The sequence below is a fragment of the Strongyloides ratti genome (genome assembly GCF_001040885.1).
Source record: "Strongyloides ratti genome assembly S_ratti_ED321, chromosome : 2".
In the NCBI taxonomy this organism is placed as follows: Eukaryota; Metazoa; Nematoda; class Chromadorea; order Rhabditida; family Strongyloididae; genus Strongyloides; species Strongyloides ratti.
This window is the reverse complement of record NC_037308.1, coordinates 1,717,049-1,731,993: the sequence shown is the minus strand read 5'-3', so window position 1 is coordinate 1,731,993 and position 14,945 is coordinate 1,717,049. Positions and strand designations below refer to the sequence as shown.

The window sequence follows — 14,945 nt, the reverse complement described above, 5'->3', positions numbered from 1 at the left end:
TTATAGACATTTACTACAACATTATTTCAAAAGATGATTCTCTTTGTTTAACTATTACTTTTTTTCCCTCTTTTATCTATTGAATATATTATTTTTAATATTTACATTATACAGAAGAATAATTAAAAAATAATTAATAAAACTTTTTAAATAAAGATATTCAAATTTTATACAAAAACAATGATCATCTTTTTCCCTCATTTTTTTTAATTATATGAAAAAAAAAAGATTCTTTAAAAAAAGTTTTAATTTATTCTTTGTATATATTATATTAAAAAGATTTAAAGAATTAACAATTAATTCTATAAAAATGTTATATTATTTATTTAATATATTTAGAAAAAAAAATTACCTTTCAATATTTAAAAAAAAAAATATAATAAAACAATAACTATTGTCTTTTAAATAAATTTAATAAAAAAAAAAAAGATTAAAGAATAACAATAATTTGTAAATTTCAAATTATGAAAAGTACATAACATAAAATGTATGATGAAAGGGATAAAATGATAAGAATAATTGATATAAATCTTAAAACAATATTTTTCTTATGATAATAATCATGACCTATAAAATGTAATGATATAATATATTTAAAGAAAATACCAAATATAGTATGAGGAAAAAGGAAAGGGGTAATTAAATTTAAAGGATCATTATCATTTTTGAAATGAATATAATAAATAATAAAAATGTTATGTATGTTAAAAGGTGATTACAATAAATTAAAGAAGACCCCCCATTTATTTTGACGATTCAGGTCGTTATATTAAATTTATGTTATATAAAAACCAAATAAAGTTACTCATATTTAAATGATATAACAATAAAAGAAGATGCCATCAAAAAAAAGAAGATATGTTATAATTGAAACTTTTATTTTTATTACTTTTGTATTTGAAATAATAATAAAATATAACTAACTATAAGGTATACTAAAGATATTTATGTAACTAAGTAACTTTTTAAAATAAGATAGGTGATTCGTGCATATGAATTTCAAGAACTTTCCATGCTGTTGCTGGATTGTATTCCTCCATATCTCTGCACATTACCCATATATGAGTGACGCGTACTGGATTTTTCTAAAAAAAAAAAAGAAGAAAGAAACAAAGAAAATTTATAAAATAATAGTATAACTTACATCATCACCTTGAATAATTTTACCCTCCCTATTTTTAACAACATTTATCATGAAAGCATGAAAACTAATAACAAATACAGGTCCTTGTTCCATCATTTTTCCAGTATTCAATTCAACTTTACTAACATCAATAACTTTTGACTCACTGATATTGTAACCGATTTCTTGAAATTCTTTCAAAGTCATTGCCAAAACTTTGTAAGCTCTTTCATGACACCAACTTTCAAGAACTTTGAGATCATTCCTTATATATGCTTCCAAAATATTTGGTATAATTTGTTTTTCAACAAATTTTAACCATTCATCTACATTAAATGATGGATCCATCTTACATACCTCTCTCAAAACTTCTCCTTCAGGTGAATTGGTAGTAAAAACTGTTGAAAGTTTTTCTGTTACATTACGTAACATACGAACAGCAAGATTGTCACTTTCATCATATTTCATTTTAAGATCTAATAATTTATTATAATATGGATTTTTTTCTGTATACTCCTTCCAACCAGCATACCATTTAGCATTTTTATGTAATGTTATACCAGTAGCCTCTGTATTGGCTTTAATAGGTCTATTAGCAAAAGCTTTATCCAATTCAGAAGTTCTCATTTGTAATTGTTCAGGTTTTTTGTACATATGTACATCAGCTATCTTATCAATTTCTTTAGCTGCATCACTAACATGTTTGTAAACTTCTGTTTCACCAACTTTTCCAGCTACATTACCAGCAATCTCAGCAGCTTCTTTAGCTTTTTTAATTGCTTCTGCTCCAGCTTCAGTTACTTTTTTTCCTGCCTCTGTTTTTTCAAATTCACTATACGCCTTTTTTACATGATCTTTTAATTCAATAACTTTATGTTTAACCACATCACTACCTTTAAATGTTTCCTTTTCAACAATATCAAATTTTTTTCTTGCTTCTTTCAAAGCCTCAGTCTCCTGTAATTCTTTTAACCTTTTTTCCAAAGCTTCACTATTCTTCTTTAAATCCTCATTTTTTGATAATTCTTCACGTAAATTATTTACAAAATTTGAAAAAAACCCTTTACGAGGACCGGGTCTACCAGAATTGAATCTTTTTTGCGTTTCAAGATATGATAACCTTATTGGGGGTGAATTTAGTATAAACTAAATATATATAATTTTAAAATAAACATTTTTATTTATTTATTAATTATTATTTTTTTTTTTTAAAAATATTATGACTTACATTTGTTGAGTTAGAATTTAAAAATATTTTAGAAGTAATTCCTTTTATATTATTTATATTTCTCATATCCTATTTTAGATTTTTTTTAAATAAAAAGAATACGTAATATATTTTAAAAAATTTTTTCCAAAATTTTTTTGGAAAAATGTTACCTCTTAGTGTTGAAATATTAATACAAATATTTTAAATAATGCTAATGAAATGATTGTGATAAAAAGAAGATGATTATAAAAAAAAAAAGTTATATATGCATAAAGTCATAGATAATAGTGAAATAAAAAAAGATAATGAAAGTTTAATTAAAAATGAATTATAATTTTTATATTATTAAATATGAATAAAGAATATTTTCAGGTCATTTGTTTTTTTAATATTTATTTCAATTAAAAGTAAAAATTTTTATAAAAGATTGAGTAATTACTTAAAAAAATTGATAGAAATTAACCTCTTTAAATGATATAAAATTGAGAATAAATTTAATTTAGTATATTTATTTTTAAAATATTAAATTATGAAAGGAATTTCATATTATATTGAAAAATTTTTTAAATACAAAGTATTATTAATTTCTAAAAATCCAAAAATATTTATATATATACCTGTTATAATAACAATCTTATCTATATATACAATTTCAAATACTAAAATTATTACAAAAGAATCTCTTGAAATTTTCTTACCAAAAACTTTAAAGGCATATGAAGATGCTGAAAAGATTAAACAATTTTTTTCATCAAATGAATTGATAAGAGATGAATATTATATACTTGATAAAAAGATAGCTTATTTTATAATTGAAGATACAACTGATAAAAAAAATATTCTTAGAAAATCAGTTCTAGAAATAGTATCAACAATACATAATCAAGTAATGAAAATTAGAACACATAATAAAAAAAATTTCAATGATATATGTTTGAAGAGGAATACAATTTGTCAACAACATCCAATAGTATTATTAATGAGAAAAGATAATGTTTATGAAACAACAAAATTAATGGCACGGTATCCTTTTATTAATTTTGGCAACATGACAATTGATAATACATTTATTTTTGGTGATGTTAAATTAAATAAAACATTAACTGATAAAAGAGGTAATTCACAAATTATAAAAGCTAGAAGTATAAAAATTCCCTATCAATTGGATGAAAATGTTCATGAGATAGAAGAATGGATGTGTTTATTTGATAAAGAACTTTCAAAAATAATTCCAAAAAAAGGAATTAATTTATTTTATACAACATCAACATCGTTACCTCGAGAGTTAAGTAAAAATGGTGAAGATCTTATTCAATATCTTCCCTGGATGGGATTACTATTAATTATTTCAACAACAATTTTTTGTATCTCAAAAAAAAATCCAATATCAAGAATACTTTTAGGCTTTTTTTCATTATTAAATGCAGGAATGGCTGTTATCACATCCATAGGTATCTTAATTGGTATTGGTTTTCCTTTTCTTGAAATTGTTTACATTATACCATTTTTAATGTTATCAATAGGTACAGATAATATGTTTTTAATGCTTCAAGCATGGAAAGAAAAAAATGAAAAGGCAAATGCAAATGATAATAATGTTGAAAATGTTTTATCAAAAGCAATAGGTGAAGTTGGGTGTTCTATTTTAATGGCAACTTTAACAGATTCAATATCATATTTTATTGGATCTTTTAGTACATTTTATATTGTTAAAGTTTTTTGTACTTATTGTACATTATCAATAATTGTGATGTTTATTTACCAAAGTAGTTTTTTGACAGGTATTATGATAATTACATGTAAAATGGAAATTAATGACAAAAGTACAAAATTAGGTGCCACTCAACTTGAGTACTATGGTTGTAAATTATCAGAAGTATATTCAACAATTATAGAAAAATACACAGAATTGTTGGAGAAAAAATTATCACCCTTAATTGTTGGTGTAATTTTTTTGCTATATTTATTACTTTCTGGATATTATTTTATTAATATTAATATTGGTATTCAATTAGAAACACTATCACAATCAGATTCACATGTAACAAAAGAAATCATTGCTTCAGAAAGATTATATAATGACTATGGATTATATTCTCTTGTTGTAATAAATGTTTCAAATATCTCTTTATCATCATATCAAGAACGAAATAAACTGATAAAGTTATATGAAAAATTTACTTCAACAACAAATCTTCTCTCACCAGATGTTTTTTTTCTAAGAATTTTTAACAAAGTTTTTCCATATACATTTCAAACAGAAGAAATATTTGAAAAATTTTTATTACTCACTTTAACAAAACCAAGTCTATCAAAATACAAATCTGATTTTTCATATAATAAAAAAAATGATAGTTTTTGTTCAAAAATAAATTATATCAAGATGGTCTTTCGGCAACGGCAATTCTCACCTTCTAATATTATGAAAAGACATCAACATTTGAAACAAATTTTAAATGAAAGTAATTATACTGGTTTTGTTTACGATAATTCATTTATTAAAATAGATCAAGATAAATTAACTATTGAAAGTTGTATTCAGAATGTTATTATTGCTACAATAACTATTATTGGAGTATTTATTTTAATAATTCCAAAAGCAATTCGTTCACTTGGATGTGTTATTGTATCAATTCTTTCAATTAATATTGGTGTAGGAGGTCTCCTTTCAGCAACTGGAGTTAGATTAGATATCATTTCAATGATAACAATGGTTATGAGTATTGGATATTCAGTTGATTATGTTTCTCATGTTGTTCTTCATTACCTATCTCAGAAAGAGAATAAATTAAAGGTATAAAAAAAATAATTTTTTATTATTATAATAAATAACAACATTATTTTTAGAAATCTCTTAAATTTATAACTTTACCACTACTTCAAGCATCAACAACAACTATATTAGGTGTAATAATATTAATAAATATTAATTCTTATATTGTAAAAACTTTTACAATAACAGTTGTCTCTGTAGTTGGAGTGGGACTTTTACATTCACTACTTTTTTTGCCTGTAGGATTAAGATATCTGGTAAATTTATAAACTTATTTGTTTTTAATACAATACTAATTTTAATATATACTAAAAATATATCTAAATGATAATCATTTTAGGTTAAAGATATGGAATCTCTTGATAACAAAACAAAAGATTTAAGTATATTAAATCATAATAATAATAATAATAATAACTTAAGCTTAATTAATACATCAAAAGACTTTGGCATAATAAATGCCTATTACAGTTGATATTAAAAATAAAGAAATAAATGAAGGATTTTAGAAGGTGAATGTTATGTATGTATAAAATTATTAAAGTGAATTTAAAACAAAACATATTTAACTGTGATAAATAAATTAAAGGAAAAAATTACTTTTAATAAATATTTTATAAAACAGCTGATTAAATATATTTATATTTTTTTTTGATAATTTTTAAAATAAAGTGCAAATGTATGATAAAATAATTTATTGTTTCATAGTGAATAAAATCACAATAAACATGTCTGAATTATACATTATTATTTTATACTATGTGATCATTTTTTTAGTCTTATAATTTATCTTTTTAAAATTTTTTTATTAGGGGAAAAATTTCAAAAACAGGTTTTGTTTAAAAGATAAATTTTCTTATCAATATGTTTATTCATTTAGTTAAAAACTTTTTATGTAATTTTTTTAAAAATCTTTCTGTATAGTTTTAAAAATTTTGACTACAAAAAATAGTTTTCTATGTTGTAATTTCAAAAGTTTCAAATTTATTTTTTTTTGTTTTTTAAATAAGTTATTTATATCATTCTACATCACATACCATTTAAATGATTATAGTTATCATTATTTAAATCTTTTTTACAACTAGGTGCATTTTGACTTCAATTATCTTTATATTCAGAACTATCATTAACTTTCTAATATATATATCATATTTTAATCCTTTCTTTTTATAATAAAAATTTTGAAAAAATACATTACTTAAATTTCCTCAAAAAAAATTTTTTTATAATTCAAACAATTAATTTCCTGTAATTCTTCTTTTTTTATTTTAAAATATTAAAAAACAACAAATTAATAATAAATAAAAATTTTATTTATAAAAATTAAAAATCCATTACAAGTACAATTAGCCAAAATCTGAATAAATGATAATAACTAGAATAAATAATTAAAAAATTGATATTAAAACCGTAAAAAATAATTAAAAAATTTATTTACATATTTTTATTCAAAAAAATTGGCCCTACCAAAACTGAACAGTACCAGAATTTTTTTTTAAAAAAAAATTTTAAAAAACATTTATCACATTTTATTTTTTTTTACAATTTAAAAATTTTTTCCTTTTTTGGTATTATATATATACCATTTTGGTTCAGTGGGAAGACCCTCATGAACCACCCTGTACAATATACATATATTTTTTTCAAAAATATACATTTCAGGAAAGTTCAAAAAAAAAATAAATAAAAAATAATAAAACAACTTTCCTAGGAAATCTTTGATAAAATCAGACGACATTTGTCCAATCTAACATCTAATGTTGTCCCATTGACTGTCTTCCTAAAGAAAGAAAGAAAAAAAATATATAAATATGTTAAACAATCATGAATTAATAATATCAATATCCCTCTTCCAAAATGAAGGTGTTGACATGTGAAAAAAAACATACCCATCGTAAGTGCGTGAAAATTTCGTTGCATCATCATGAGATTCAAATATCACGCAAATTGTTCTATCCCCTTTATTCCAGACTTTTTTAATTCTACCAACACTTTTAGCTATAACTGTTAATTTTTCCCTTGGATTACCAAATGACCATGTTTTAGAAGATGGTTTTATTGAAACGACTAGATATGCTTTTAGAATGTTTTCTGGGCTTAGTTCCTCTATTTTTAATTCTTTTGGATCAATCTTTTCATTATTACGTTTTTTTCTTAAAACTTCTTCACGAAGTTTATTTTGCTGTTCAACTTTACGTAAATAATCTTTATCTACCCCAACTATTTTAGCACATTCTAATGTAGGATTTGGCTTCTAAAAAAATTATAATAAATATAACCACATTATTTTAACCTACTTTACTACTTTTATCTTTCTTTTTTTTCTCCTCACTTCGACTCCTATCCTTTTTTTTATGATCATCTTTTCTTTTTCTATCAGAAGAGTAACTTCTAGATCTAGATCTCCTCCTAGAATCTCTTTTCCTATTTTTCCTACTTTTTCTAGATGACTTTCTTTTTCGATGCCTTCTAGAGTTATCACTACTACTATCCCTAGATGATCTACTTCTTCGACTCCCATCACTAGAAGAATATGAAGAAGAACTAGAGTATCTTGATCTTCTACCACTTCTACTTCCACTCTCGGTAACACCACTAAATTCATCAGCCAATTTTGACCAATCAATTTGCATAGTAGGATTCATAATAACACCACCTGTATAGGCATTTTGAGGAAGCATTTGACCTGAATATTGATATCCCATCATATTTATACCGGTTATAGGAGTTGTTGCTGTCATTGTTTGTATCATGCTTCTAGGCTGACCGTAATTCATACTATTTATCATACTTTTATTAGGAAATCCTATCCCTGGATTTGGTCCAAATGGATTATTTCCTATTATACCTGTTGGTGGTAATCCACTACGTTGATTTATACCCATTATTGGTGGTTGTTGACCAGTCGTTGGCCCAAAAGGATTAATATTAGAAAATCCATTAAAAGCATTACTATTTATTAATTGAGGACCTAAAAAAATATAATAAAAACTGTTTTTTATATTTTCTTTTATCTTACCATTAAATCTTCCAGGATTTTGATAACCTTGATTATTAGCCATCATTCCTTGTGACATTTGTTGTCCATTACTTGGACCAACAAAAGATGTTCTAAGAATAACTTTTGATTTATCATATCTAGGACCTTTTTCAAAATTTCTTTTTTTATTGTTATGTTGCTTATTTGATTTTTTATTTACACCACTTCCATAAACTATAGGATTTCTTTTACCATTTGTTGTTTTATTTTTTTTAGACTTAGAAACCTTATCTTCATCATCTTTTAATGTTGTTTTATTATCATTATTACTTTTATCAACTGATATATTATTTTTATCACCCACACTGTCATTTTTTTCCTTTTCTTTTATTGAGTCAGTATCTTTCTTTTCAGTATCAGTTTTAGTAGCCACAGTAGGCTCATCATCTCTTAATAATTCATCCTCAGAATAATCTAATTCAAATTCTTCATCATAATTATAAAAACTATTTGAGTATGTATTTGTTCCACTATTTTTTATATCTTTACTGCTATCATTGTCATAATCTCCTTCCAGTAAAGCTACAGCATCATCATCAATAATACTATCACTAATAATAGAGGAAGTAGAGGTTGTCGTAGGAATATTATTACTCTCCTCAAGTAATTTATTCTCCTCAGATTCAAAGACTTCTCTTGAGTTCATGTAAATTATACTTGTGAGGAAGAGATTTTATTGATAATAAAGTGAGTATTAAGTATGTATTTTAAGATAATTGAAATGATTTTTTAAAAAACTAGTAGTAGTCAGATTTCGCTAATAAGATATAACAAAAAAATAATCGTTGAATTCAGATAGAGAGAGAGTCTTTGACTCTGTAAAATAAAGTTTACGAGTAATGTACAAAAAGCTAAAAGTACGTTCAAGTGAAAGATATATCAATTCTCCAATTTGTAAACAAGAAGCACTTTCCGTTCAAGAGTTCTTAATGAGAGGATATATATATATATCACTGTACTATTTATACATATATATATACATATAATAATATAATGTAACGTTATCTTCTCAATGTTTTTTCTATTAAACTTATTTAATAATTTATCATTCATAAATGTACTTCATTTACACCATCTGTATTTTAAAAAATATTTTTATATTATTATGTTGTTATATAAAAGGAAAAACAACAAAAAATAATGTGTTTTGTTTGTATATATATATATAAAATACAAGAAAATAAATACACAAACTAAATAAAACATATGTGAAAATATTTATCCTTTCTAGTAGAGATAATTTAAATAACCGGTTGGAAAATAGATTGTTTGGGATTCATCTAATGTTGATTTTTAAAAGGAGCAGGCAATAAAGGTTTTCTATTTGAAAGAGGAATATAATCATGTTTTAATTCAGGTCTTCTAATAAAATTATCTATATTATTGTTAAAATGTTTAACATTATAGGTATTGCACTTTTTTTGAAATACCTCAAAATTCGCTCCTACTTTTCTTCCATTTTTATGTTTAGTGTTGTTATTGTAACATTTCTTTGAAATAACTTTCTTTTCAATAACACCCTTTTCTCCACCATTTTTCTTATTGGAGTAATTAATACTACTTTTTAAATGACAATTTTGTCTAGGAACTTTCAATTTCTGTTGATGGCATGATTTTGGTAGTCCTTGAATTGTATTGTTAAAGAAAAATGAAGATATTCCATTAGTATAAGGATTTTGAACATTTGAATTTTTGGCCGGAGTGTAGATTAATTTTTTAGATATAATATTATTATTAGGCCTTCCGTCAACTCGCCATAACTTTTGACTATCACTATTAACTTCTCCAAATAAATGTATTTTTTTGGGGTAATTTTTATTTTTATTTAAAGGACGATGACATTTGGATAATAATTGTGATGGCAAAATATTTTTAGAAGCTAATTTATGATTAGAAATTTTTGCTTCTTCTTGAAAAATACCCTCTGGTCTTTGAATATCAAGAGAAAGCAATGATGGAACCATATTACGGGAGGTTTGTGGTGAAATTATAGTATTTATTTCGGGTGTTGGAAGTATAGCCCGTCTATTAACCATACGAGGGCTTTCATTTTCTTTAGATGATAATATTATATCATTATTACTAAAATTTTCTGACACTTCTAATGTAGATTCTTCTGAATGTACGTTTTTATCAGGTGAACCATTACCTGACTTTCCGAATACGGTAAGATAAAAGGGAACATAACTATCACTAGTATTAAGCATGCTTAGAGATACAAACAGTATATACCTGAATAAAAAAATGAAACGATGAGATATATAAATAAAATAAAGAATGAGGTTAGGATTAATAAAAAGACAAATAAAAACGAAGAAAAAAAAAGAAATAATAAAAAAAATGTTAATTGTTAAATAAATTTTTGAATATCTAAAAAAATATATCCATTATTCATTATATATTTAATTGAAGGAAATTTTTTACAAAAATCTGAATGATAACATTAGTAGGTAAAAAAATATTATGTCTATATTTGTAAGAAGAAAAAAAAAATTATAAAAGATAGAGACATATCCATAGAATTGTTTTGTTTAATAAACCCTTTTTCGCACTTTTTTTTTTCTCGTTCAAATGGCGACACTGTGTAATGACGAGGAGTTTTTATAATATGATTAAAAATAAAAAAATTTTATAAGATGTTCAGCTATGTATCATGTTAACCACTTCTTTAATATTGCTTTATAGGAGACATTACTTGTTGAGAGACAAGATATTAAGGAGAACGTATTTTATTCTATTATTTTTTTTGACTACATTTATTGTATATTACTTTTTTTGATAGAGTTTGTACGTTTTCATGTAAAGACAATTCTTTTTTTTAACTTTATTTTAGAGAGTATCCTGGATGCACAGGAGTATGGGAAGTTTTTTTTTATTAGTAAGTTCATAATGAATATCTTGTTAATCATTGGTTTTTTTTTGTCTTTAGTCATCAAAATTTAATATTATTTAATGTTAAAATAGGTTAAAAAGAACGATATTTTACAAAATGTTATTTAAGAAAATGAATATGATTTTAAATAAACAAAACAAAAAAAAAGAAAATAAAAAACAAGTATACATAGGCTGGTTGATAAAAACTTTTCTATTTAATTGATGTGATAGTATATATACAAATAAAAGAAAGATTTTTGGTACTATTTAGTAGTTTTAGTTGAACTACATTTGTTGAAAATTATTTTCATTTATTGTTTCAATATCAATTTTTTTAATTACTTATTCTGTTATTATTATCTATTTAGATTTTTATTAAATATGTTTGTATTGTATTTTCAATTTTTATGAATATATTTTGTTGTTTATTTTTAAAGTACATTCTTCTGTTGATTTTTCAAATTATTATAGAAGGGTTGCAAGATAACATGTCATTCTCAGAAATCTTGTAGAACAATTTCTGTTGTTACATATTTGACATTTCTTTTTTGAAGAGGGTTGTTCATTTTGTTTACAATCTAAATCCAATTTATTTGTATTTTAAATATGGAAATATCTTATTAATTGTTAGGTTCAGAAATTTTAAATTAATTATTTAAAGAATCTTTTTAGTAGCCAATCATTCAATTATATATTTACATCAATCTTACATTGTTATATTAAATTTTTATTGTAAAATAATTATTAAACCATTTTTATTACTATCAATTTTCAAATACTTTTACTAGTAAAAATTTTATAAATCAAAATAGATAAAATTTTAAATTTTTTTTATTTTTTTTTCAATCTATTACCTTTTTAGAATCATGTAAAATTTTTATTCACTTATTTGTTTAAAATTTTTCAATTTTGTTAATTTTTTCATTTGTACTAGATATCTAAACTACCATGTTTTATTTTCTTCAACAGAAGAATTTTTTTTTAAAAGAAACGTTATAAAATCAACTTCTTATAATAAATGACTTCTAATTACTTATTTTAGATTCTTGTTCAAGTGTTTCTAAATATGTTTTAAAATTTTATTTATTATGATAGAAAAATAGAATAATTTTAATAGAAAAAAATATATTTAAAATAATATATATATATTTTTTTATAATAGTGATTACTGTTGTTATTACGGCTATCACTGATTTATATCTAAAGATAAATTTAAAAAAAATTATCTTTACCCCCTGTTTTTATTTCCTGCCACTATATAATAACATTTAAAGCGCATGATATAATTAGAAAAAGAATTAATTTAAAAACTTTTTAATATCCATTAATTCTATTTCCTGAATTCGATATTATATTTTCATTGATTTAAAATAATAACTATTTTTACTATTGTAGAATATTAAATTCATACGATAAAAGCGCAATGTTTATCACTCTTTTTTTGATATATTTTTAGAAATAAAAATTGATATCAATAAAATAAGGTAGTTTTTTTTATCAATATAAAATTTCTTATTAAAAAGATTTTCATCGGGTATAATGTAAAATTTGATAAATAAAAATAATTTTTTAATTTCATTGATAAATCTTTTTTTAAAAAGTTTTGGTTTCTAAAAATTTAGGGAAAATTTAAACCTAACTTCAAAATCTTATATCTTGTTCAAAAATTATTTTTTACAAAATATTAACATCAAAAGTAGTTCTTCCAATCTTTTTTTTACCGTTAGGATAAATTTCATTTTAAAATTACTTGAAAAAATTTTGCGGCATATGGTAATTTGGCATTTTTTACTGCAATATTCATATGAAACAATTACTTTTTGATAAAACAACCATATTAAATGTTTTCAGTGCACGTTTTTATGTTAGAAAAGTTTATTAAAAATTAAAATATCAAAAATAAATTTTCACAACTCATTTCTCTTCTATATATATATAGGATTTTGATAACCGTATTAAGAGAAAATCTTTGAAAGAACTAGGCATATTTAGAAATAATTTTAAAAAAAATATAAAAAAAAGTAGAATGTATTGTGTAGTTATCGTTTCCAAAAATTGGTTCCCAATGTCGATGGCATCATAGGTGGTGGTAAAGAATGTGACGATGGTGGTGGACATCGAATAGGAGTTCCAAAATTTGTATTATTATTTGGCTTCATGCCTTTTATAAAATTTGGATTATTATTCATACCTACTGGTGGTCCATATATTGATGAGGTATTTGTTGGTAAGCCTCTTCCTGGGCCATATGGATTTTGATTCATGGTTATGATATTCGACAACATTCCTAATCCTTGTTGTATATTATTACTACTCATTGGCATAGATGGAGGTGGAATCATTCTAAGTGTATTTTGTTGTACCATTCCTGTTGGAGTAGATTTAACACCTTGTCCTATAGGAGTATTTGAAGATATTCCTGCCGTTAAATCTACTGTTGGAATTCTCTTTGGTTGTTGATTACTATTATTACAGCTATAATTCATGGTATTATTAATATTTTTAGATGTCATTTGTATACATTTATATTTTGAGGGGATTAATGGTGTACTATCTACATTTTTGTTATAATTTTTATTATTCCTATAAGTTGATGATTTATCAAATTTCCTTTTTAAATTTGAATGAACTGGTGTTAATGTTTGCGTACAAAACTTCTTGTTTTTATTACTAACATAATTTGATTGATCATTACCTCTGTACAACATATTAGAAGTACTTAATGGTGGTGGTGTGTTACATGACAAATTTAATATAGGAAATATTTCTTGAGATCTTTGTATTGGTGGTGTACTAGAATAAATATTTGTACTTTGTTGTGTATTAGAATCAATTTTTGAATACATATTTTTAGTTGACATAGGATATTTTACTTCTAAATTAAATGTCGGTGGTTCTGGTGGAGATTCTATAATTTTATTAGCTAATAGCATAATATCTTCAGGTGGTGGCGGTGGTGGAAGAATAGATACAATTGTTGAATTACCATCAGATGATGAAACCAATGACATTTCATCAGATGATTGTACATTACCAGCACCATCTTCTTCTGATATTTTATTGTTTGTTTCTTTTGATAATGTTGTTGTTGTTGTAGACAAATTAAGAAGAGCTGATTTTAAAGTTGCTAGTAATGTTTCTTTATTAACACCTTTTATAACATTTTCTAAATCTTTACCAATTGCTTTTTCTACCTCTGATACTGATACTCTTGTTGATGCAGCCAATTCATTAAGTAAAACATTCTTACCATCATAATAATCACTATCACCAACAGAATCATATATCTTAGTCAATCCTTCAGATGTTGGTGAAGTGTCTGTTGGAATTACACCGCCTCCTAAACTTGTACATGGTGATCCTGGTGGAGTTCTAGGTCCTTTACCATGTTTATTTAAACATTCACTATATTTATCTTTATCTAAAGGATCCATCCAATCACCAGAAAGTGAGGAAAAAAACTCTTCTTTATGTGTTATAGACATCCTAGCATAAGCATCAACTCGACCACGCATAGATTTATACCATATTAATCGCGTCATTAAATCAATATCTTTAGTTAATATTGGCTTCTGTCTGCTCCAGTATTGATGATTTCTTTCTAATGTTTGATAATTTAAATATAATTCTTCAGTGGTAGTATTGTATGATGGTTGAATATCAACAACAGATGGTGCATGAATCTCATCCATTTGACAGAGAATAGAATCCATTAAACCACTATTTTGTGTAGAATTCCTGCTTTGGCTTTTTTTTATAATTTCTTCACTCCTACGAATACTCTTTACATCAGGTGGATTACTTAATTTCGTATGGAGAGCCATAACTAAAAAATAATTTAAAAAATTAACTCTACAATAGTACTTTTTTATTAATTATAACCAAGGTATTAAAAGAGTAGAAAACTCGTTGTTGTTTTGTTAGA

At 23.8% G+C, this 14,945-nt stretch overlaps 5 protein-coding genes across 5 annotated transcripts; 1 reads left to right on the top strand and 4 right to left on the bottom strand.

Annotated features, from left to right (window-relative positions):
• Positions 1-965: 965 nt before the first annotated feature.
• Positions 966-2,417, bottom strand: SRAE_2000051900 (Mitochondrial import inner membrane translocase subunit TIM44; the record flags this gene model as incomplete). Its single annotated transcript, XM_024651358.1, has 3 exons — positions 966-1,085; positions 1,145-2,269; positions 2,352-2,417. 3 exons carry the CDS (start codon positions 2,415-2,417, stop codon positions 966-968), a joined length of 1,311 nt encoding a protein of 436 aa, XP_024505044.1.
• A 445-nt stretch (positions 2,418-2,862) lies between these two features.
• SRAE_2000051800 (Sterol-sensing domain and Patched family-containing protein) lies at positions 2,863-5,581 on the top strand (the record flags this gene model as incomplete). Its single annotated transcript, XM_024651357.1, has 3 exons — positions 2,863-5,127; positions 5,181-5,363; positions 5,447-5,581. The coding sequence occupies 3 exons, from the start codon at positions 2,863-2,865 to the stop codon at positions 5,579-5,581; spliced, it is 2,583 nt and encodes an 860-aa protein (XP_024505043.1).
• Positions 5,582-6,813: 1,232 nt separating this feature from the next.
• SRAE_2000051700 (Nucleotide-binding, alpha-beta plait domain-containing protein) lies at positions 6,814-8,792 on the bottom strand (the record flags this gene model as incomplete). The annotated part of the gene is made up of 4 exons (XM_024651356.1): positions 6,814-6,886; positions 6,996-7,360; positions 7,404-8,077; positions 8,126-8,792. 4 exons carry the CDS (start codon positions 8,790-8,792, stop codon positions 6,814-6,816), a joined length of 1,779 nt encoding a protein of 592 aa, XP_024505042.1.
• A 634-nt stretch (positions 8,793-9,426) lies between these two features.
• On the bottom strand, positions 9,427-10,353 carry SRAE_2000051600 (Hypothetical protein; the record flags this gene model as incomplete). Its single annotated transcript, XM_024651355.1, has 1 exon — positions 9,427-10,353. One exon carries the CDS (start codon positions 10,351-10,353, stop codon positions 9,427-9,429), a length of 927 nt encoding a protein of 308 aa, XP_024505041.1.
• A 2,706-nt stretch (positions 10,354-13,059) lies between these two features.
• SRAE_2000051500 (Hypothetical protein) lies at positions 13,060-14,844 on the bottom strand (the record flags this gene model as incomplete). Its single annotated transcript, XM_024651354.1, has 1 exon — positions 13,060-14,844. The coding sequence occupies one exon, from the start codon at positions 14,842-14,844 to the stop codon at positions 13,060-13,062; it is 1,785 nt and encodes a 594-aa protein (XP_024505040.1).
• Between the last annotated feature and the right edge of the window lie 101 nt (positions 14,845-14,945).